The 25,421-nt window shown below is 41.0% G+C and overlaps 1 protein-coding gene across 1 annotated transcript in view; it reads left to right on the forward strand.

Moving 5' to 3' along the window:
• Window positions 1–25,421, forward strand: part of LRP2BP (LRP2 binding protein) — a 136,437-nt gene that overhangs the window by 80,225 nt on the left and 30,791 nt on the right. The window contains exons 5-6 of the mRNA XM_030192651.1: window positions 14,847–14,989; window positions 23,792–23,897. Of these exons, the coding sequence (XP_030048511.1) occupies window positions 14,847–14,989; window positions 23,792–23,897 (249 nt within the window). The remainder of the gene's footprint in view (window positions 1–14,846; window positions 14,990–23,791; window positions 23,898–25,421) is intronic.

A 25,421-nucleotide genomic window follows, 5' to 3' on the forward strand; every position in this document is an offset into this window, starting at 1 on the left:
ATTCCGTGTTCAATTTTTCCTTAAGATAGTGATTCTTATCTTCTATCTCAGATTTCTGTTAGGCTGTCTTGTTTGTCTATGTGTTCCATCTCCACTTACCCCTTATGCTGTCTATTGAGATGTTTCAATATGTTTTGTGTTGACATTGTAAGTAGCAACCTATGCCGTAATGTGTATTTATTTGAATATTTTTATTGCTGTAATTGTTTATTGCCAGTGTTTGGGCTATATTGTACTTGGCCTTGGGTGAATGAATTTCTTAAAAAGAAAAGGTGGTAAATAATAAATAAATAACAAAACTATTATGTGGCATACCAGCCTCTGAGGAAAGCACTCATGTGGCCCAAAGAAGAATTAGGAAAGCAAAAAAAATTTAAGGCAAAAGTAGAAAGGATACAGAGAAGCACGTGAACCCAACACAATGGAAGGAAAAAGATTAGGAACTAACGCTCACCTAACACAGTAAAAATGGCCTAACATAGGACGTATTAAAGTTTTCCACATTAGTTTTTGCCATCTGCATGCACTAACCACATAGCAATTATTTTTTTGGGTGGGGGCGTGTCAGAGTTGAATGGGTATGGATGCACTAATAGCAAGTGTGTGCAAATTACTGCCATGCTAACTGGTTAGCATGTCCTTAACACGGGAGCCCTTAATGCTACCTAAATAGGAGGCAGTAAGTGCTCCCTAGAGGCTGACAATTTTGGTTTTGGTACCAAAACTAGCCTGAAATTCAAATTTGTTTTGGTTTTGGCTGAAAATGCCAGTGCATTTTTGACTAACACCAATACTGTGCTGTGCAGCCCCCAGCTCCCATTCCTTTCCTCCCTCTTACTCCTCTCCTGACACAAGGAGCTTCCACTCCCTCCCTGAAGACGGCACCCCCCCCTCCCAGACCCACTTGCAATCCTGTGCCACTCCGACCCCAGGCCTACCCCATTTTCCTGGTGGTGTAGTGGCTAGTTGGGGCAGGAATGATCCCCAGTTGCTTCTGCCCATCTCGTGTCCTCAGTCAAAATGCCTGCTGTGACTTCCAGCGGCAGGCTCATGAGATTGCTGCCAGAGTTTGCAGCAGGTATTTTGAGATTGGAGTTGGCATGGGTAAGAGTGACTGTGGATCGCTCCTGCCCTTGCCAGCTCCAGTTTCAAAATGGCTGCCATGAACTCCAGCAGTAGTCTCGTCAGACTAACACTGGAAGTCACAGCAGCCATTTTGACTGCAGACATAGATGGGCAGGAGTGACTGGAGATCACTTCTGCCCCAAATAGCCACTAGACCACTAGGTAGGCCTGAGGCGGTAGTGGCAGTGACCTACAGGTGGGTCCAGAAGGGGGGGGGGGGTGAGGGAGGAAGGAAGTGGTAGCTCCCCTGGTTCAGAGGGAGCAGTCAAGGAGGAGAAGAGATGGAGGAAGGAAGTGAGTGCTCTTCCTGGTCAGGGGCTGGGTCGTTCAAGCTGCAAATTTCAGTTATAGATTTGGTTTTGGACAAAACTGGAAAAAACAGTTTTGGTCCCCCTCTAACACTTCCGTGGTAATTGTTTTTACTGAGCATGCACTAATATAAACATTAGCGCATGCCCAAAAATTCAAATAGTACAAAAAGGCTCTATTTGCCTGCTGCATTAAAAATGGGCATAGCGTACAGGAAAGGAATGCCTATGGGGCAACTAAGCCCATTTCTTAATGCAGCATAGTGAAAGGATCCCTTAGTTACTATGGGTATTTTATCTGGCTGCCAGATCTCATTCACTGCTTCCACACTCAGTAGACAGTTACCCCATTTTACTTAATCTGGTGATAAAATAGTCTAGGAAGACTCAAAGGGAAGGAGATGGAAGAGGAGGAGGTGCTGTGTGCAAAGTCTGTGCTGCACAAATGGACTTGGGTATCTATGCCCTGCATACCATTCATTAATTACCACACTTCTCCTCAATTGTATTGTAGTAAGTGGTGTATCAATAGAATGATAAACTCCAGGGCACATGCTGTAGCTACATGGAAGAAGCATGAATGACTACACTGCTGGTATTTTGTATAACTAGGAGGTACTGAGAGCATAGCCTAGGTCCCTGATGACGAACCTATGACACGCGTGTCAGCACTGACACGTGTAGCCATTTTCGATAACACGCGCCGCCGCCGCAGTGTGGTCCGCCCTCCCTCCTCGCTCCCGGAAACTAACCTTAAAGCCTCCTTTCACGTCACAGCAAGCAGCAGCAGGGCAGGCCACTCCTTCCTTCCGTGTCCCGCCCTCGCCTGACGTAACGTCCGCGAGGGCGGAGCACAGAAGGAAGGAGGAGAGGTCTGCCATGCTGCTGTTTGCTGCGACGTGAAAGGAGGCTTTAAGGTTAGTTCTGGGCCCGGTAGCGGGTGGAGGGGGGGGGGGCCCAGCGACCTCGGGTGGGCAGCGATCTTGGGTAGGGGGGGCCCGGGGGCGGTCCTAGTAGCAGTGATTTTTCTCGAAGTGACACACCACCCGAGTTATGCTCGTTTTTTTGGGCGAATTTTGACACACCAAGCTCAAAAGGTTGCCCATCACTGGCCTAGGTGCTGGTCTGGATCTGAGTGTCAAACATTGGTGACTTTTCTGTAGCTTAAATTTTCTGTAGCATACCTGATGGTGGGAAACACGGTCATATATTTTTAGCTACAAAAATATCCTTTATTATGACTGTGTTGCTAAGGGTTCTATAAGTTTTTTCCTCGGCTGTGTACACTATATTCATACTCTGTACCTGAAATTCTATAAATGGTGCCTAAAGTTGGTCAAGTAAATGCAAGCCCAGTTATAGAATAGGGTCAGTTCCGTATGTAACATTGAGGTGTATTTTCAATGCACTTAGACTTACAAAATTACATGGAGGGGCATTTTCAAAAGAAATGTCTAAATCAGAGTTTGGACGTTTTACCAAGACTTCCAAATTCCGAACAGGAAAGAAGGTCATTTTCGAAAAAGATGGACGTCTATCCTTTGTGTTTGAAAATGCTATGGACGTTTTCTGATTTGGACGTCCTTTTTTTTGGTCTATTTTCGAACAAAAGACGTCCAAATGCAAAATTTCCAAAACAGAAGAGGAGTGGCTTAATGGTTAGTGCAGCAGGCTTTGCGCAAGGCAACAAGTGTTCAATTCCCACTGCTGCTGCTTCTGAGTTTGGGCAAGTCAAAAGCATGAGGAGCATTTTTGGATATGTCTGAATTTGGAGATTTTTTTGTAAAACGTCCAAAATCAGAACAGGAAAGGTCATTTTCTACAAAAAAAAGTCTGTTTTCCTTTTCAAAATGCTGTTTGGAAAAACGTTTTGTGATTTGGGGGCGTAAAGGAAGGTGAGCCACGAGTCCCTCCAGTGGCCATCTGATCACTTGGGGCACCTCTTGTGTGGAGTAGAGAACTAGTCTAGTGGTTAGTGTAGCAGACCTTGATCCTGGGAAAGTGGGTTCAAGTCCCACTACAGCTATTTTTTTTATAAAAACAAGTCTAGCTCAAAACGTCTAAGTTTTAGTCCTGGACATTTTTGTTTTGTTCCATTATGGCTGAAAGACGTCCAAGTTTTAGGAACGCCCAAGTCCCGCCTTGAACACACCCCTGGCATGCTCCCTTGAGATTTGGATGTCCTTCTGACGGACTTCAGAGAAAGACGTCCAAAAAGAGGTTTCAAAAATACTGATTTGGACGTTTCTGTGAGCGACTTATGTCACTTTTTGGATGTCTATTTCTTTTGAAAATGAGCCTGATAGTAACCTATGGAACTTTGTAGGTCTAATTGTTCTGAAAATTAGTCCCTTGTACTAAACTGGAGATAAGTACCAATAATTGGCATTAACAAACACTAATCAGCAGTTGTGCACAGAATTGACTTACGCCCCTATTCTGTAAACTGAGCACCTAACTTCTCTTGTGTGTGTAACCTGGGTCTCGCCATTACATCTGCGTCCTGAGGCACCACCTAGCTCTTGGGGTTGGGCAACCCCCTTCACCCTGGTCACACAACAAATCAGTTTTCACACACAATTCTGCTTTCTCACCAGGGGCGTAGCTACGGGTGGGCCTGGATGGGCCCAGGCCCACCCAGTTTAGCTTCAGGCCCGCCCAGAAGCAGATCCTTACCCTCTCCCGACTCCCACCCCTGCCGCAGCGCTTCATTTAATTCTGTGGGCGCTGCTGTCACAGTCTCCCACCCCTGCGCTTACAGTTTGCTACGGCGCTGACAGCAACTCTACAGATGCGGAACCGACGTCCGACGTCCTGCTCCGGGGCCTTCCCTCCGCCGCGCTGATGTAACTTCCGGTTTACGGAGGCGGGACGCGGAAGGCCCCGGAGCAGGACGTCGGACGTCGGTGCCGTATCTGTAGAGTTGCTGTCAGCGCCGTAACAAACTGTAAGCGCCGCCGCGGGGGGTGGGAGACTGTGCATTTACAGCAGTGCGGACAGAATTAAATGAAGCGCTGCAGCAGGGGTGGGAGAGGGTGAGGAAATCAGTGGGGTGCTGGGCCAGTAAGGGGAGGCTGGGAAGGGAACAGAAGGGTGCTGGACTTGCCAGGGGCAGAGGGTTGGAGGGAAGGGGAGAAGTTTGGGATTTGCAGAGGGAAGGGGAGAAGTTTGGGATTTGCAGAGGGGCAGAGGGTTGGAGGGAAGGGGAGAAGTTTGGGATTTGCAAAGGGGAGGTTGGAGGGAAGGGGAGAGGTTTGGGATTTGCAGAGGGGAGGCTGGAAGGAAGGGGAGAGGTTTGGGATTTGCAGAGGGGAGGTTGAAGGGAAGGGGAGAAGTTTGGGATTTGCAGAGGGGAGGTTGGAGGGAAGGGGAGAGGTTTGGGATTTGCAGAGGGGAGGTTGGAAGGAAAGGGAGAGGTTTGGGATTTGCAGAGGGGAGGCTGGAAGGAAGGGGAGAGGTTTGGGATTTGCAGAGGGGAGGTTGGAGGGAAGGGGAGAGGTATGGGATTTGCAGAGGGAAGGTTTTGGATTTGCAGAGGGAAGGGGAGAGGTTTGGGATTTGCAGAGGGGAGGTTGGAGGGAAGAGGAGAGGTGCATGGAAAAAGAGCCAGATGCATAAGGGGAAGGAAAGATCGGAAGAGAAGCTGGTTGGGGGATGGGATCAGAGAGGAGAGGGACACATTGGTGTGGAGAAGGGAGAAAGGGGACATAGGTAAGTATACAGAAGGGAGATGATGGGCATTAGGTGGGAGCATGGGGACAGGGACACAAATGTGAGATGCTGTGTGGGGATGGCACATGGGCACAGAGGGGTAATGCCTGACAAGGGGGGGGGGGGACGGGGATATGGAATAGAGATAAAATGCTGGACACTGGAGAGGGGGGTATATGGACACAGAGGGGGGGAGAGAGATACCAGACAAGGGGGAGAATAGGAACACAGAAGGGATATGCTGGGCATGGGGTGCATAGGTGAACAGAGGAATGATGATGGATGAGGGGATATGAACACAGGAGAGATACTAGACAAGGAAATATAGGAAAACAGAGATGGGAGATGGATGATGGACATGAAGAAAGAAGAAATGTCAAATAGGAGACCCTGGCAAGTGAGTTAAGAGAAGAAAGAGGGAAGCAGAAACCAGAGACTGGGACCAATATGATTTGAGAAAAAATGACCAGACAACAAAAAGGTATAAAAATATTATTTTATTGTCAATGTTGTGAATATAATATGTTGGATTTGGAATGTACATCTTGCCAAAGTTGATGTTAAACATGGCTGGGGTCCAGGACAGAAATCTAGGAAAGGACCCCAACGTCCATTACCAGGCTGCGTCTTCAGCTTCCAGCATGCAGGCTTTCTCTGGCCAAGGAACCAAGCACAATTGCCCTAGTTGCAATCCCTAACACCATCCCTGGCATGTGCCATCTTTATATTTTGCACAGGAGCAAATGCCTTTCTTTCTTGTTTCTCTAGTGTTGTACTACATGCAAGGTCTAGTTTCTTGGGGTTTCCGTTTAATTTATATTTCTAGAGTTTGTGGTCACTTATTCTGTATTTTGCATTTGTGTCTTGTGTGTGTGACTGAGGTATTCTGTTAGCATGAAGTTTCCATGTAGCATTCTGTAGTAATTTGGCTTGTTCAGCTTTCCTGATAAAAGTATTTGTATTTTTGGGCCCTACTATAATATTTAAGGCACTTCTTTTTCATAGGTAGGATCTTTGTTTTTGGAAGTTAGTGTTGGCATGGTAGATTTGCTCTAGGTTCTGAGTGACTTTTTGTTTTATAGATTTTTTTTAAGTTAATTTATAATATGTCTGTAATTGAGATTACACTAGAAAACAAAATTTCTTTGTATGATGAGTTTTATGGAGAACTAGTTAAAAAGCCCCGTTTCTGATGCAAATGAAACGGGGGCTAGCAATATTTTCTTCTGTGTGCATGTGGGAGTGTGTGTGTCCCTGCCCTCTGGCCTCTCTCCCCTCCCCCCTCTGAGTCCTTCACTGTTACAGAGCCAGCGATTTGATTTCGTGCTCTGCTGTTTTCCTTCACTGACTGTGTTACAGAGAGGGCGGGGCAGACACTCATAGGGAAACCGGATATCTCGCCCCCTTCACACTTCCGGCTGGAGGCTTCATAGAACGTTGGTGTTGCTTTTTATATAGAGAGATTGTCCTTGCTATGCTCTATATCCGTTGTTGGTGGAGGGCCAGGAGGTTCTCTGGATGCAGAATGTGTTTGGCTTCAATACCATATATTTGTTGGAGGACCATGGCTCAATGGGGCTGAATAGTGCAGTCTATTGTACTTCCCTTAGCTCTCAATTGGCCTGCAGCCACTGAAGCCTGCCCTGCAACCCTCATTGAAGTTATGGGGAGAGGGGTATGGACAGAGCATGGGTGCATCAGGTTGCTGTTTTTTCACTTTCAAAAAAGTTGGCAACTCTAGTGCCCACCCATCCAACCTGTTGGCCCACCCAAAAATTGCCTTCTGGCTACGCCACTGTTTCTCACTGGAGCTTGGGTGCTGGCCAGGGCTGAACTTACTCTGGTAGGCCGAAGGATGTTAAACCAGGTTTGCCATATATTTTTTATCAGTCCCGGAGCATCCACTGCACTCTCACTCCAAAGAATACTCATCACTCCAAGGATTGTATTTTTATTCCAAATAAACTTTACTGAACTTCTGCAACAGGCAAATGAGTCAAACTTTATAAATCCTTGTATACAGATAGTATGTCTACTGTCCACCCAAGACTATGGGTTAACATAAGAACATAAGCGTTGCCATACTAGGACAGACTGAAGGTACATCAAACTCAGTATCCTGTTTCCAACAGTGGCCAATTCAGTTCACAAGTACCTGGCAAAATCCCAGAACAGTAAAACAAATTTTATGCTGTTTATTTTAGAAGTAAGCAGTGGATTTTCCCAAGTCCATCTTAATAATGGCTTATGGACTTTTCTTTTAGGAAATTAGCCAAACGTTTTTTAAACCCTGTTAAGCTAATTGCTTTTATAAACAAAAACAGCGAAGATGACACTAAATAACAATAAAGTGAAAAAATAGAAAGGAAGATGAAAACAGGAAAAAACATAAAAAATGTGACAAAGAAAAAAATCCAAAAATATACACTTAAAAATAAAAAAATGAAACACAAAATGTGTGTATAAACAAAATTAAAAATCAGAAAAAGACGACACAAGAATGATGCAAAAAATAAAAAATTAATTAAAATAATATAATTTATTAAGGTGATATGACTCGACACAGCTGTGTTTCGGCCAAACCGGCCTGCATCAGGAGTCTAAATAAAACAAATTCAATTTAATTTGAAACATCTCAATTTTTGTCTCTTATACTATAGATTAATATACAATAGAAACAAAAAACAAACAACAAGGAAACAAATATATTACAGTAAATAGTCGCTATAACAAAGAAGATTCATGAATTAATTACATACTTATTAAGAACTGTAGAACAAATGAATATATATATTTCCAGAACTTAATTTTCATTTTATCTATCGATAAATCTCATGTTGTAGTATGAACTAATTATATCTATTGTAAAAGACAAAATTCCTGCAGGTGTTCAGACTTCAATTTATATATATATATATAATATGATCCAAATTAATAATCATTATGAAATTAAATTATTGAAAGTGAACAATGTTATATATAATCTTAATATGCAATACATATTTAGAGAAAGAAAATTTTTTATTTTTTACCTGTTACACCATGTGTATGTTCTCTGGCAATATAAATTCTTGTAAGGAATTCAATAAAATGTCATTCAATAACACTCTACCTTTAAAAAGGCTGTGTGCGTAGTTTAATAACAATCTATATGGTAAAAGAGGAGAGAATATGTTAACTGTAAAAATAAATATTCTAATTCTTACTATAGTTCTATTTATTTCTTTTTGTAAATCATGTATTGTTTTAAACATATTTCTGTTTATTAGGAAATGCATATATTTGTAATAATGGCAGGGAAAAAAAGATTTCTATGATATATATATCAAAAGTCTGGGAGACGGAGTGGTGTGTTTGCAGATAAAAGTCTTGTAAAGATCGTATGTATTGTCTTATAGCAGAGCAACAGTATGCTGTTTGTAATAATAACGGAACACGGTATTCCTGTAGCATATATAACGAGAGTCATAAAGATCAAATAATCTATCTACAGAAAAAAGTCTTATAAATATCATTTATATCATCTTGCAACTGGATATAGGTATTACGGGTCTATTGGCGGAACAATGAATTTGAATGATATATCGTAGCAGCTATTTGTATTTTTATTCTAGAGATCCTACTTTCTTTACAATTTAAAAAAAAAAAACACACATTACGCAGTCAAACATAAGAAAAATCTTTAATAATCTTTATCATTCAAATTCATTGTTCCGCCAATAGACCCGTAATACCTATATCCAGTTGCAAGATGATATAAATGATATTTATAAGACTTTTTTCTGTAGATAGATTATTTGATCTTTATGACTCTCGTTATATATGCTACAGGAATACCGTGTTCCGTTATTATTACAAACAGCATACTGTTGCTCTGCTATAAGACAATACATACGATCTTTACAAGACTTTTATCTGCAAACACACCACTCCGTCTCCCAGACTTTTGATATATATATCATAGAAATCTTTTTTTCCCTGCCATTATTACAAATATATGCATTTCCTAATAAACAGAAATATGTTTAAAACAATACATGATTTACAAAAAGAAATAAATAGAACTATAGTAAGAATTAGAATATTTATTTTTACAGTTAACATATTCTCTCCTCTTTTACCATATAGATTGTTATTAAACTACGCACACAGCCTTTTTAAAGGTAGAGTGTTATTGAATGACATTTTATTGAATTCCTTACAAGAATTTATATTGCCAGAGAACATACACATGGTGTAACAGGTAAAAAATAAAAAATTTTCTTTCTCTAAATATGTATTGCATATTAAGATTATATATAACATTGTTCACTTTCAATAATTTAATTTCATAATGATTATTAATTTGGATCATATTATATATATATATAAATTGAAGTCTGAACACCTGCAGGAATTTTGTCTTTTACAATAGATATAATTAGTTCATACTACAACATGAGATTTATCGATAGATAAAATGAAAATTAAGTTCTGGAAATATATATATTCATTTGTTCTACAGTTCTTAATAAGTATGTAATTAATTCATGAATCTTCTTTGTTATAGCGACTATTTACTGTAATATATTTGTTTCCTTGTTGTTTGTTTTTTGTTTCTATTGTATATTAATCTATAGTATAAGAGACAAAAATTGAGATGTTTCAAATTAAATTGAATTTGTTTTATTTAGACTCCTGATGCAGGCCGGTTTGGCCGAAACACAGCTGTGTCGAGTCATATCACCTTAATAAATTATATTATTTTAATTAATTTTTTATTTTTTGCATCATTCTTGTGTCGTCTTTTTCTGATTTTTAATTTTGTTTATACACACATTTTGTGTTTCATTTTTTTATTTTTAAGTGTATATTTTTGGATTTTTTTCTTTGTCACATTTTTTATGTTTTTTCCTGTTTTCATCTTCCTTTCTATTTTTTCACTTTATTGTTATTTAGTGTCATCTTCGCTGTTTTTGTTTATTGTTGTTTTTGCGAAGACAGGTTTCTTCTGTATTTGGTACAAAGCTAATTGCTTTTACCACATTCTCTGGCAACGAATTCCAGAGTTTAATTATTTGTTGAGTGAAGAAATATTTTCTCCAATTTGTTTTAAATTTACTACTTTGTAGCTTCATTGCGTGCCACGTAGTCCTAGTATTTTTGGAAAGAGTAAACAAGTGATTCACATCTACCTATTCCACTCCACTAAGTATTTTATAGACCTCTTTCATATCTCCCGTCAGCCATCTCTTCTCCAAGCTGAAAAGCCCTAGCCACTTTAGCCTTTCCTCATAGGGAAATCACCCCACCCCCTTTATCATTTTCATCACCCTTCTCTATACCTTTTCTAATTTCACTATATCTTTTTTGAGATGCGGTAACCAGACACAGTATTCAAGGTGCAGTCGCACCATGGAGTGATACAAAGGCATTATAAGATTCTCATTTTTGTTTTCCATTCCTTTCCTAATAATTCCTAACATTGCTTTCTTAGCCATTGCTGCACACTGAGCAGAGGGTTTCAATGTATCATCAACGATGACACCTAGGATCCTTTTCCTGGGTGGTGATTCCTAATGTTGAAACTTGTATCAATTAGCTATGGCTTGGGTTCCTCTTTCTCACATGCATCACTTTGAATTTGTTCACATTAAACGTCATCTGCCATTTGGATGCCGTCTCGTAAGGTTGTCTTGCAATTTTTCACAATCCTTTTGCAATTTAACAACTTTGAATAACTTTCTGTCATCAGCAAATTTAAATTGCCTCACTAGTTATTCCCATCTCTAGATAGTGTATAAATATGTCAAAAGTAGTAGTCCCAGCACAAACCCCTGGAGAACCCCACTATCTACCCATCTCCATTGAGAATACTGACCATTTAACTCTATTCTCTGTTTTCTATCTTTCAACCAGTTTTTATCCACAATAGGACATCATCTCCTATCCCATGACTTTCTAATTTCCTCAGGAGTCATTCATGAGAAACTTTGTCGCCCTTTGAAAACCCAGATATACAATACCGGCTGGCTCACCTTTATCCACAAGTTTATTCACCCCTTCAAAGAAATGTAGTAGATTGGTGAGGCAAGATTTCCCTTCACTAAATCCGTGTTGGCTTTATCTCATTAATCCATGCTTATGTATATGCTCTGTAATTTTGTTCTTTATAATAGTCTCTACCATTTTGCCTGGCAGTGATGTCAGGATCACTGGTCTATAATTTCCCAGATCACCTCTGGAACCCTTTTAAAAAATTGGCGTTACATTGGCCACCCTCCAATCTTTTGGTACCGTGCTTAATTTTAAAGATAAATTATATATTACTAACAATGGCTCTGCAAGTTCATTTTTCAATTCTATCAGTAATCTGGGTTGTATCCTATCCAGGCGATTTGCTACTCTTCAGTTTGTCAAATAGCCCCATTACATCTTGCAGGTTTACAGAGATTTGTTTCAGTTTCTGTGACTCATCAGCATTGAATACCATTTCTGGCATTGGTATCTCTCCAAAAATATATATACGTTTCGCTTGATCACTGTATTCACGCAGACCATAGTGTTTCACGGATCAATTCAATGGTCTTTTTCAAGACCTTTTTTTATTGTCTCAAGATCTCTATTTTCCAATTGCAACGCAAGATTATTTTATATCATCAGTTCATGAGTTTTATAATTAACCAAGGTTATAAGACTCCTGATGCAGGCCACCAGGCCGAAACATAACGTTGTGTCGAGTCGTTTTTAAAGAAAACATTAATAAATTTTGTTTATTTGATTATTAAAGATTTTGTCTGGTTTTAGTCTTTGGATAAGCCTGGTTCACATTCCCACTCCTATTTTTTGTAAGGGGGAGGACAGCATTTTGTGCCTGACTGCACTGAGACACATTGGGACTCCTTGAACTGCACCTGGGGTGAGTTTTTATTTCTTGCCTTTGCTGGGTCACGTTCCACAGTTTCCTCTATTGCACGTGAAGTGTTCCGCGGTTTCCTTTATTGAACGGTGTTTCTCTCCCCAATAGGTATTCTGTGGCAGTGCCAGTACAGGCCTTGCTAGCTGTTCTTGTGCACAGGATGCACATCTCTTCATGCTAGCACAGCTTTGTCAGCCATTTTGCTAGCATGCGAATCGAGTGTTTCTTGCTGACTTGAATTCCTTGGATGCTGAGTTTCCCCATACAGCTCCGGGCTCTTTCCCAGAGAGGCTTATCTGTGAAGGGGTTTTTTCCCTATGACGTGACGATGGAGCTCTGTTTCCAAAAAAAAAAAAAAAAAAGCCCTGAGCCGGCACAGCCAGTGCAGACATAGATGCATGTGTTGGTGGATGTAATTAGGCTCCTGGGTCCCTGATGTGGCAGGGGTGCTCAGGCTCAGCGGCAAGAGCTCTGGGCCTTGGGCATTTTTTTTTGTACCTGGGTCTACACGGAGAGCAGCTTCACTTGCAGAAGCTGCCAAGGGTTTTTGTCATGTGGCACGGCATTCCTTCAAGAGGACTTGTCTGGGTATCCTTATCCTGTTCCTTCTCTGCGGAGACTCAGGGTGCCCTGAGATTAAGGTGCATTGCCTCTTGCGCTGCTAAAGAGGTCCACATTTTCTATGGCAACCCCTTTCTTGTCTTCTGTTCTCACCCAGTGCGGTTAGCTAAAACTATTTTTTTCTGTCACAAAATCCTCTTGGCGCAGGCTAGGCAGTCGCTTCCTTGTGGTCCAAGTCACGAGCTAGCGCAGGACTGAACTAGGCCCTGCTGTTCCTTCTAGAGTCTGTTAATACTGTGTCAGAAAATTCAAGTTTTAAAACTATGGGGGAAAGGGTACGGAGACTAGCTAATGAAGTTTGTTTTTTTTAATTGTAACTCTGTTTATCAATATCCTACAATTCCTTTGTCAAACCCAATCTTTAAGTTACCAAGCACTGAGCAAAATAATGTCATTTACCAGAGAAATGTCCTCTTCTCTCAGAACGTCTCAGAAAGAAAATTAAGTGGGACCTTTCCTTTCTATATAGTTTGGATTCTAAAGAGACTGCTTCAAACAAACCCTTTGAAGCTAGCCCAGCAATCAGATTGCTCTTAGTAACCTTTGTTACTTCCTCACAACTTAATTAACACCTAATTCAGCTCAATAGCAGTGCTACCTCTCCAACAAGCAAAGAACAGAAAGAAACTTTCTTTTAGGACAGTTTGAGCCTTGCTACTATCCTTTTTAATACTATTTGCTGTTCAGTTTCCACCTTAAGAGAAAGTTTCAGTTTAAAACTATGGGTCCAGCACCTCCCTCCTTGCCACAGCATCTCGCTGACAGTCACTGGGAAGACAGGAAAGCATCAGTTTACAACAAACAAGATCACACACAGCTCACCACAGAACCTCTAACCTGCCTGGAGTAGTTGAACTCTCTGAGGCATCCCAGCCCAGCCCCCAAAGGAAGTGTATGTCAAAGGGGGCAGGTCACATCAGAGTTCAACCCCTCCGGGCAGGTCAGGATTGTGGTGAGCTGTGCATGATCTCATTTGTTGTAAACTGATGCTCCCTTGTCTTCTGGGTGACTTGGCTGGCCTGCCTGGTGAGCAGAAAAAAATGCTGTGGCAAGGAGGGAGGTGCTGAATCCTGGCCTGGAGAGGAAAGAGGAATAGCAACAAGGAGGCAGGAAGCAGCTAATAAATCTATGGAGGGGGAGGGGGTACAAATGCCTCCCTTACACCCCCTATTAACAGGCTGATATTATGCCTCCAGGTAGAATTGGAGCACACACTTTTCATGCTATGGTCACTTCAACAGCTCATATGCTAGCATCCCTCTTTTGTGCTGCTATATGGTCCACATGCCATACTTTTTCTAAACATTATTGCTTGGGCATTGTGATTCATAAATGATGTAAAATTTACACAAGCTGTTCTTCAAAATGTATTTGCTTAAATTGTGACTTCCTGCACCTTTTTTTTCTTCATGACCAGGTTGCATGATTCTACTCAATTTGCAGCAACCCTAAACTTGGGAGTCACCAAGTGTGTCTATATTATCGTGCAGATACATGAAAACCTGTAACAGATGTTCTCTGTAGACATCAGGATAATGTAGACACACCTTCCTGTCTGCCATCCTCTTAACCCCTCCCCCCTAAAAAAAAAGAAAATATATTGGACGCAGAATTTCTGCAATAAGACAAGATCAACAAACTTACTTTCAGTCTTTATCTAATCTATAAAAATTGCTCCATGCTTGATATTTGGGACCCTGTTTACTAAGGTGTGCTAAAAATTAGTGTGTTAAACACTAGAGAAACCCATATATTCCTATGGGTGTCTCCAGCATTTAGCGCGTGCTAAAAATGCTAGTGTGCTTCTAGCACAGCTTAGTAAAGAGGGCCCTTACTGAACTAAAGAGATAGCTGATGTTGGAAAGGTGGGAAAGGGTAGTCATGCACACCATTGGCTGAAGCATTTATCAAGCTTGATAAACCATATCCAGACAGGCAGCCCATGCAGGAAGCTACCGAGTGTGACTGTGTTATCCTGATGTCCATGGAGAACATTTGTTACAGGTAAGCAATTTCAGTTAATGGTCACTGGACAGCATGTCCAAATGCTGTTAATATGTGATAATAGTAAATAGATCTCATTGCATAAAAAGGGACCTGCTGTAAGTAAGCATAATTTAGTAAGTGTAGTTTAGTAAATGCAGCACTTAATTATAAACTGTTTATTTTTTATTTTTGAAAAGCAAAAAGGTTTGGAATATATGCTGAAAATTGTCTGCTGTGAGAACCTTAAAGCCAAACATTTAAAATCTGCTGCAGCATTTAACGTGGGTAGAGCCTACTTTGAAGGATTTGGTGTTGGACATTCTGATGAAGAGGCTGAAAGGTAATTCTGGCTCCTAGAACATAAGAGTAGCCATACTGGGTCAGACCAATGGTCCATCTAGCCCAGTATCCTGTTTTCCAAACAATGGCCAAGTCAGGTCACAAGTACCTGGCAGAAACCCAAATCATGGCAACACTCCATACTACAAATCCCAGGGCAAACAGTTACTTCCCATGTCTGCCTCAATAGCAGACTATGGACATTTCCTCCAGGAATCTGTCCAAACCTTTTTTAAACCCAGATACTCTAACCGCTGTTACTACATCCTCCGACAAACAGTTAAGCTCTGGAACTCTTTGCCGGAGGATGTAGTAACAGCGGTTAGAGTATCTGGGTTTAAAAAAGGTTTGGACAGATTCCTGGAGGAAATGTCCATAGTCTGCTATTGAGGCAGACATGGGAAGTAACTGTTTGCCCTGGGATTTGTAGTATGAAAACATTTTCATAATTCAAATTTTATCTATAGATAAAGCCACAGTTGCAATTAACGTTGATGGAGAAGCCGTACTAAGTTCTCAGGACTCCAAAATTGCTGACAAGTCTAAAGATTGCTCTACTTGTTCTACATTCATGAGCTACTTGTGGCTTAGTTGTTAAATAGTAGACCTTTGAGAAAGGAGGGATAACTTCACCAGAAGCCCCAAATATTTCTTTTATATATCTTTTAATCATTTCCCTAGGTTTTATTGAAAGAACCCTAGGGAAATTTAAAAATCTTAAATTGTTTGTTCTCAGGTTATTTTCCAGGGATTAAATTTTCCGTCTCATATTTGCCATATCTTTTATCATCATTGTTTGAGTATCTTGAAACTTTACATTGTCTTTTTCCTGAGTTTTCACTTTCTGCAGAATTTGTTTTACCTCAGTGTCTACTATATTCATTTTCTCTTCTGTTTTACCCATCCGTGTCTCTAATATTTGAATTTAAGGACATAAAGCCTTTCCCAGATTTGTAATCAACGTCCATAGGGAATCGAGGGTCACCTCAGTTGGTTTTTCTCCATAAAACAAGAAGAAATTGGTAATAGTACCTTACCAGTTAGTGAATCATCTCTTGTGGGTAATTGATCTCCTGCAGTGATGTGTATTGTCTCCTTTGCTTCAGGGGAGCCTGAATCTTTGTCGGCTTCCCTGCTCTCTGGTAGCTCTCTTTGAGGCCCCAGGTGTTCAATCTCTGTTGTTGCTTCTGACAGCAGGGAGAACGCTGCCAACACTGGAGAGCAGGTGCTTCGGGGCTGCGGGGGAGGAGCTCGCTGGTCGGGGCTCAATGAAACTTCCAGCATAGGCAAGGCTTCTGGATTTCTACTAATCCTCGGCATTACTAGCGTGCCGCCTTCCAACCCAATAGACATAGTTGTTCGTCGCAAGAAGGGTTCGATTGAGCTAGCCGATACAGCTGGAGTCCGGTGAGGGGTCCCCACGGCTGCCTGCTTCCCTCTGCGCTTCAGCATTTGTATCAATTGAAAGTATCAGAAAACACTGTGTGTTCAACACAGGTCTAATCCGCCATCTTGGATCGGCGAAGAATCCCTCCTTTTTGTTTTAAAAGTATTTCCATGTAACTTCCTCGAGTGTCCCCTAGTCTTTGTAGTTTTGGAACGAGTAACAAAATCAATTTACTTCTACTCGTTCTATACCACTCAGGATTTTGTAGACATCAATCATATCTACCCTCATCCGTCTCTTTTCCAAACTGAAGAGCCCTAACCTCTTTAGCATTTCCTCATATGAGAGGAGTTCCATCCCCTTTATCATTTTTTTCGCTCTTCTTTGAACCTTTTCTAATTCCGCTATATCTTTTTTTAGATACGGTGACCAGAATTGAATGTAATACTCAGGGTGTGGACACACCATGGAGCGATACAAAGGCATTATAGTGTTTTCAGTCTTATTTACCATCCCATTCCTAATAATTCCTAGCATCCTATTTCCTTTTTTGGTCACCGCCACACACTGAGCAGAAGATTTCAGCATATTATCTACAGCGGCACTCAGAGCTTTTTCTTGAGTGCTGACCCCAGGGTGGACCATAGCATCAGGTAACTATGATTCGGATTATTCCTTCCAATATGCATCACCTTGCATTTGTCCTCATTAAATTTCATCTGCCATTTGGACGCCCGGTCTTCCAATTTCCTAAGGTCTTCCTGCAACATTTCACAGTCCGCATGTGTTTTAACAACCTTGAATAGTTTTGTATCATCTGCAAATTTGATCACCTCATTCGTCTTTCCAATTTCCATATTTTATAAATATATTAAACTAGTAAAAAAGGCCTGTTTCTGACACAAATGAAACGGGCGCTAGCAAGGTTTTCCTCGGAGTGTGTATGTTTGAGAGAGTGTATGTGAGAGTGACTGTGTGTGAGAGAGAGAGTGAATGTGCGAGTGTGTGTGTGTGAGAGAGAGAGAGAGTGAGTCTGGGTGCGAGTGTATCTGTGAAAGAGGGAGTGTGTGTGTGAGAATGAGAGTGTGTGCAAGTGCGTATGTGAGACACAGTGTGAGAGAGAGAAACTGTGTTTCACACAGATACAGTGTATGCGAGAGAGAGAGTGTGTGTGAGACACAGACTCTCTGTGAGACTGAGTGTATGAGACCAAGAGAGTGTGTGAGTGACTGTGTGACACATAGAGAGTGAATGTGATACAGTGTGAGACATAAGAGTGTGTGAGAGACAGTGTGTGAGAGTGAGAGAAAGACATTGAGTGTGAGAGAGAGAGAGAGTGTGTGTGTGACAGAGATACCTCTCCCCCCCTCCCTTTCTCTCTCTGGTGTCAGGCCCCCCCCCCCCCCCCTCTCTCTCTGGTGTCTGAGCGTTACTGTGCAGGACGCTGAGCTCTGGCTGTGCTTCAAGGAACTGACCAATCCTATTTAATAGAATGCACCTCCAACATTTTGAAGCCGAGAAACCTCGTGTGGTTGGACACTTCTGCTTGTGATGAACCCGGAAGTACGTGATGTCAATTCAGGAGATGGATACAGAGAGCAGGAATGCCTCAGCCATGCAGTCAGCTTCAGAATGTTGGAGGTGCATTTTATTATATAGGATAGTGCCGGTCCCAGTACAGATCACTGTGGCACTCCACTGTTCACCCTCCTCCATTGAGAGAAATGACCATTTAACCCTACCCTCTGTTTTCTGTCCAATAACCAATTCCTAATCCACACCAGAACCTTGCCTCCTATCCCATGACTCTTTAAGTTTCTCAGGAGTCTCTCATGAGGAACTTTATCAATAGCTTTCTGACAATCTAGATACACATCAACCGGCTCACCTTTATCCACATTTATTCATGCCTTCAAAGAAATGAAGCAAATTGGTGAGGAAATGCTTCCTTTGGCTGAACCCATGCTGACTCTGTCCCATTAAACCATGTTTGTCTATGTGTTCTGTAATTTTATTATTTATAATAGTTTCCACTATTTTGCCGGGCACAGACGTCAGGCTTACCGATCTATAATTTCCCAGATCACCCCTAGAACTCTTTTAAAAAATTGGTGTTACATTGTCCACCCTCCAATCTTCAGGTACTATGGACAATTTTAACAACAGGTTATATATTACTAACAGCAGATCAGCAATTTGATGCTTGAGCTCTTTGAGTACCCTTGGATGTATGCCATACGGTCCAGGTGATTTACTACTCTTTAATTTATCAATTTGACTGAGTACATCTTCAGGGTTCACTGAGATTTCTTTCAGTTCCTCCGCATCATCACCCTTGAAAACAAATTCTGGTACAGGCAGATCTCTTACATCTTCTTCCGTAAAGACAGAAGCAAAGAATTCATTTAGTTTCTCTGCAATAGTCTTGTTCTTCACGAGCGCCCCTTTTGCTCCTTTGGGATCTAAAGGTCCCATGGATTCCATCGCAGGCTTTCTGCTTCTGATGTACCTGAAAAAGTTGTTACTGTGAGTTTTAGCCTCTGTGGCAAGTTTCTCTTCGTATTCTCTTTTAGCATTTTTTACTAATGCTTTGCATCAGACTTGCTTCTTATTTTCTTCATTTGGGTGCTTTTTCTATTCTTCGAAGGACAATCTTTTCGCTGTAGTGGCCTCTTCTACTTCACCTTTTAACTATGCTGGCTGGCATTATCTCTTCTTTTCACCTTTGCAAATATGTGGAGTGCATCTGGACTGGGCTTCCAAGATGTAATTTTTGAATAACGTCCATGCCCAATTTAGTGTCCTAACCTTTGCAGATGATCCTTTTAGTTTCCTTTTAAACATTTTCCTCATTTTATTATAGTCACCCTTGTATTTTTGAATAACGTCCACAGCTGATTTAGTGTCCTAATCTTCGCATCCAATCCTTTTAGTTTCCTTTTAACCATTTTCCGCATTTTATTATAGTCGCCCTGTTGAAAATTAAATGCAGCTACAGTAGATTTCCTTTGCAGGTTCATCCCAGATAGTAGCTCAAACTTGATCATGTTATGATCAATCTTTCCCAGGGGACCCAACACCGCCACCTCTCGCACTATGTCCTGCACACCACCAAGGACCAGATCCAAAATGGCTTCCCCTCTTGTCGGTTCCTGAACTATCTGCTCCAAGAAGCAGTCATTTATTACATCTAGAAATTTTATCTCCCTGGCACTCCCTGATGTAACATTTATCCAGTCAATATTGGAGTAATTGAAATCAAAATAATTGTTCCACAATTCTACTAAATGAAACCCTGTATTGAAGGTGTTAATTCACGTGTATTCATGAAAAATTGTGGAGAAAAAAAAGACTTCAGAAACCATGGAGAAATCTCTTTAAAGCAACACCTTTCAAAATTTAGAGAACTCCTCTTCAATCACTAGTCTTCACAAAAAAAAACTCCACTCCACTCTTCTTATTCATGAAATACTTGTACACACACCTTTAACAATACAATAAGGTAGAGGCAGATGTCTACGCCATATATGTGGTGAAAAAAACGTTCATATATCACTTAGCTTGAGTAATCTTGGTGCCACTGGTCTGTATTCTATTCCCCAGTATCCGATGATCATAAGCCCAACAGGAGAACCCTGTTTCGCCACAACCAGGCTGTATCAAGGGCTAAACAATGCTTCCAGTTTCCAAGCTTCTCACTTTCACCACAAATAATGCCAAGTGATATATGAAAGTTTATTTCACCGCATATATGGCGTAGACATCTGCCTTTACCTTATTGTATTGTTAAAGGTGTGTGTACAAGTATTTCATGAATAAGAAGAGTGGAGTGGAGTTTTTTTTGTGAAGACTAGTGATTGAAGAGGAGTTCTCTAAATTTTGAAAGGTGTTCCTTTAAAGAGATTTCTCCATGGTTTCTGAAGTCTTTTTTTCTCCACAATTTTTCATGAATATACGTGAATTAACACCTCCAATACAGGGTTTCATTTAGTAGAATTGTGAAACAATTATTTTGATATATATTCTACTTATTCCTTCAACGTATATTAGTAATTGAAATCACCCATTATTATAGTGTTGCCCAATTTGCCAGCTTTCCTAATCTCTGTAAACATTTCTTCATCCATCTGTTCGTTCTGTCCTGGTGAACGGCAGTACAGCCCTACAAGAATACTCCTTTCCTTCACACATGGAAATCTATCCATAGTGATTCAATGCTACTATCTATGTCTTATGAAGTGTTTGTTTTATTTGACTCAATTCCCTGTTTAACATATAACACTCCCCCTCCAATTTGATCCTCTCTATCATTGCGATACCATTTGTACCTTGTTAACACAGTGTCCCATTGATTGTCCTTTTTCCACCAAGTCTCTTGAGATGCCTATTATATCTACCTCATCATTTAATGCTATATATTCTAACTCTCCCATCTTACTTTTTTAGGCTTCTAGCATTTGTATACAATGCTCTTAAGAGCTGTTGCAGAAAGTGGCACAGTAGAGCTGTGCATGAATGGCTCAGCATTCATATTCTACTGTTATCAATAGAAATCAAACAAAATAAAGCATGGAAAAGAAAGTAAGATAATACCTTTTTTTATTGGACATAACTTAATACATTTCTTGATTAGCTTTCGAAGGTTGCCCTTCTTCGTCAGATCGGAAATAAGCAAATGTGTTAGTTGATAGTATATATAAGTGAAGCTTCAAAGCAGTATATATAAGTGAAGCTTCAAAGCATTTCAATGACAGTCTAGCAAGATGGGGGTGGGTAGGAGGTATGTATGGGTACATCAAAGCATTTCATTTCATTGATAGTCTAACAGGATGGGTGTGGGTAGTTGAGAGGAGAGTGCTAAACAGAGAAATACAACTTTATGGTTTATAATGGGCTAGCAAACTCAGATCCTTGTTAAGTCCTGTCTGTTGGGTGTCAAAATATTCAATCATTCTGACTTCAAAGGTCTTACATTCCTGTATTGTTTTAAAGTTACCTTTCTTAAGCATCTGGCCTGTTTCTCCAATATAGCATCCTTCATTACATTTTTTACACTGAATGATATATACCACATTGGAAGATGAGCATGTGAAAGATTCCTTTATGTTGAATGTTTTTCCTTTGTGAATGACTGTGGGGTCCTGTGAAATGTTTTGGCATAGCTTGCAGCTGGATCTGTTACAGGGAAACATGCCCTTTTCTTTTTCAGTCTGTGTTGGGAGTTTACTTCTGATTAGTTTGTGTTTTAAGTTGGGTGGCTGTCAGAAGGCCAGCACTGGTGGGGATGGGAATATCTCTTTCAGTAATTCATCCTCCTGGAGTAGGGGCTGTAGGTCTCTTATGATTTTCCTCAGTTTCTCCAGCTCTGGGTTGTATGTAACTACAAGGGGGATTCTGTCTGTCATTCACAAAGGAAAAACATTCAACATAAAAGAATCTTTCACATGCTCATCTTCCAATGTGGTACATATCATTCAGTGTAAAAAATGTAACGAAGGATGCTATATTGGAAAACAGGCCAGATGCTTAAGACAAGATTCAATTTACATAGACACAACATGAAGAAAGCTGGTGCCAGTCAGATTCCCACCCCTGTGGGCCAACACTTTACAGAACCAGGACACTGCACCAGTGATTTCACAGTGAGAATCCTGAAAGGTAACTTTAAAACAATACAGGAATGTAAGACCTTTGAAGTCAGAATGATTGAATATTTTGACACCCAACAGACAGGACTAAACAAGGATCTGGGCTTTCTAGCCCATTATAAACCATAAAGTTGTATTTCTCTGTTTATCACTCTCCTCTCAACTACCCACACCCATCCTGTTAGACTATCAATGAAATGAAATGCTTTGATGTACCCATACATACCTCCTACCCATCCCCACCTTGCTAGACCATCATTGAAATGCTTTGAAGCTTCACTTATATATACTATCAACTAACACATTTGCTTATTTCCGATCTGACGAAGAAGGGCAACCTTCGAAAGCTAATCAAGAAATGTATTAAGTTATGTCCAATAAAAAAGGTATCATCTTATTTTCTTTTCCATGTTTTATTTTGTTTGATTTTTATTGATAACCTTTAAGAGTGGACTAACATGGCTACCACACCTCTCTACTTAAGATATTCTACTGTGAAATTACCAAAAAAATATACCACTGCTTTACCGTAAGTAGGGAGCATGCAGATTACTGCTGTGTTAAAAATATAGTAATAATCTACTACTACTACTACTACTACAAATCATTTCTATAGCACTACCAGTCATACACAGCGCTTCACAATTGAACATGAAGAAAAGAAAATAATCTGCAGCTCATTGCCAAAATCCCCCCTCCCCTTCTTGTCAGTACATGAGTGGTGATTGGCTTAGGCACTGTAAGGAAGGGGGCAATTTAAAAAAGTTGCTAGGTCTGCATCAGCCCTGTTTCCTAGCGCTCCTCCCCCATGAAGTGACCTGACTCCACCACCCCCCAACAAGACAGTAAATCCCTGGTTATCTAGCTCCCTCCCCTTCCCTGACATGAACCAACCTGACCCCCCCCCCCCCCAACAAGGTAGCCAATCCAGCAACTTCCCCCTCCAACATGACCCCCTCCCCCTGATTTAAGAAAACATTCTCTGGTAGGTACAGCAGCCCCTGACCCCACTCCTTGGTAGTCTTGTTTACACCTTCCCTTCCCTTCCCACACACCTCAAAGTGGACAGGCAGGAATTATGTCCACTTGCTTTTGACTCTGGCACCACCATGATTCAAAATGGTGGTGCCTGACTCCTAGCAGTGGGTTGTAGTGCAGCACTAGGGGTTCAGTCTACCAAATAAGGCATCCTGTGGCCAGTAACAAGCACTCAGACCGCTTGTTAACTGAGCACTTCTGTCTGTGGTAGCTTTCTGCATCAGCCTCTTAGGGGCCCATTTACACTCTGTGTTAGGTGCTAATATTCACCTAATGCAACTTAAAATGGCGTACCTCAGGGCATGCTTGGGCATCCTGTGGTAACTACAAAATGTGTGTGCTCTAACTGCACACTACAAAATATTGTAATTTTTTTTTTAGGGGGCATGTTAGGGGCAGAGAGTAGGCATTCCTATGCTAATCAGTTAGTGCAGTTACATTACCATATACTAACTGGTTAGCGCATGAGCCCTTACAGCCTACAAAATAGGTAGCAGTAAGTGCTCATGCTGTACATTTTTTAATGGCAGTGTGCTAATGGCATGGTTAGCACATGGCCATTAATACAAAAAGACCATTTTTACAGCTGCGGTAAAAATAGCCCTAGAACACAGGAAAAACCTGTATTAGAGCGCATAAAGGCTACTTTTTACTGAAACTTACTAAAAGTGCCCCTTGTTTTGCTAGACTATGGGCTGCGGCTGTGTTACGGATTACGTTTTCTTCCTAGGTGGTGGCTGCTTGCTGCAGATAATGGAAATCCAAAAGCCAGTGTGAAGGCCCAGAGTGCCCTGGGAATGTTTTACTCTTCAACTGATCACAAAGATCTGAAAAAGGTCATACCCATTTGATATTTTAAAGTGAAAATGTACTATTTGCAGTATCCCCCTAATTCTGTACAGTACGCTGAACTGTTGGTGCTCAAACAGAAGTTAACTGTAGTTAAGTGCCAAAATGAGGGTGAAACAGCAGTTAGGAGCTATTCTGTAACTGGTCACCTAAGGGGCTCTTTTATTAAAGTGTGTTAAGCCCTTAACCCGCAGTTAGCATGCAAGAACAGGCTACCACAGAAACATGTTAAAACGTTTTGCAGTCTGCCTGTGCACCCTAACCAGCACATTATCCATTTAAAACAATTTTTCAGAGGGGGCCTGTCAAGAGTGGAAAGTGGTCATTTCCACATTATCCAGCTAGCAAGTTATGATAAGTGTATGCTAACTGGATAGCGCAGAGTTAATACAGAATCATCTAGTGCATCCTAAATAGGTGGTAAGTGCTTCTGCATTAACTCTATGCTGGTGATATACACTAATACCAACATTAGCACATAACCTGCAATAAAATATTTTAAAAATGCCCACCATAACTGCTGCATTAAATCTAGTTGTAATACTAACTGCAAAGGAGGTGTTCACATGGGAGGGGCACATGCAGGTGTTCTATTTAAGGGGCCCTTTTACAAAGGCGCATAAGGGCCTACGCACATCCAGCGTGCACCAAATCGGCATTACCACCCAGCTACCATGGGCCCTGGGCGGTAATTCTGAATTTGGCACGCGTCAAAAACAGGTGGTAGAAAATATTTTCTACCGCATGGCGCTTACTTGGCGATAAACGGCAGTGGGTGCACACTGCATGCCTACTGCCCGGGTAGCATGTGAGACCTTACTGCTAAAGTCAATGGATGGCAGTAAAGTCTGAGACCAAAATTGGATGCGTGCTGGTTTTTATTTTGTGGTAAACCAGCGAAATCAAATATTCCCAAAATGGACTCAGGTGAAAAAATCAAAAACAAACAAAAGCCAGAGTATAATATAACAGAAGAAATACCGTGAGAGAGTCGACTCAGACCTGTTCAAAACATGTAATTGTAAGTGCAAGTAAAGAACGTATGGGAAGTTCTCAGAGTATAAAGTCACCCAAACGAGGCAACACCGAAGTGATTTACGTCTCTAAGGGTGGACAAGCTTCTCAATCATAGAACTTCACCTACAATATAAGCTTTAAAAAAAATTAAAAGGAAAGGCTAAAGCGGCTAGGGCTCTTCAGCTTGGAGAAAAGGTGGCTGAGGGGAGATATGATAGAGGTCTATAAAATAATGAGTGGAGTTGAATGGGTAGATGTGAAGCGTCTGTTCACGCTTTCCAAAAATACTAGGACTAGGGGGCATGCGATGAAGCTACAATGTAGTAAATTTAAAATGAATCGGAGAAATTTTTCTTCACTCAATGTGTAATTAAACTCTGGAATTCGTTGCCAAAGAATGTGGTAAAGGGGTTAGCTTAGCGGAGTTTAAAAAAGGTTTGGACAGCTTCCTAAAGGAAAAGTCCATAGACCTTTATTAAATGAACTTGGGGAAA

The sequence above is a fragment of the Microcaecilia unicolor genome, chromosome 2, assembly GCF_901765095.1.
Source record: "Microcaecilia unicolor chromosome 2, aMicUni1.1, whole genome shotgun sequence".
In the NCBI taxonomy this organism is placed as follows: Eukaryota; Metazoa; Chordata; class Amphibia; order Gymnophiona; family Siphonopidae; genus Microcaecilia; species Microcaecilia unicolor.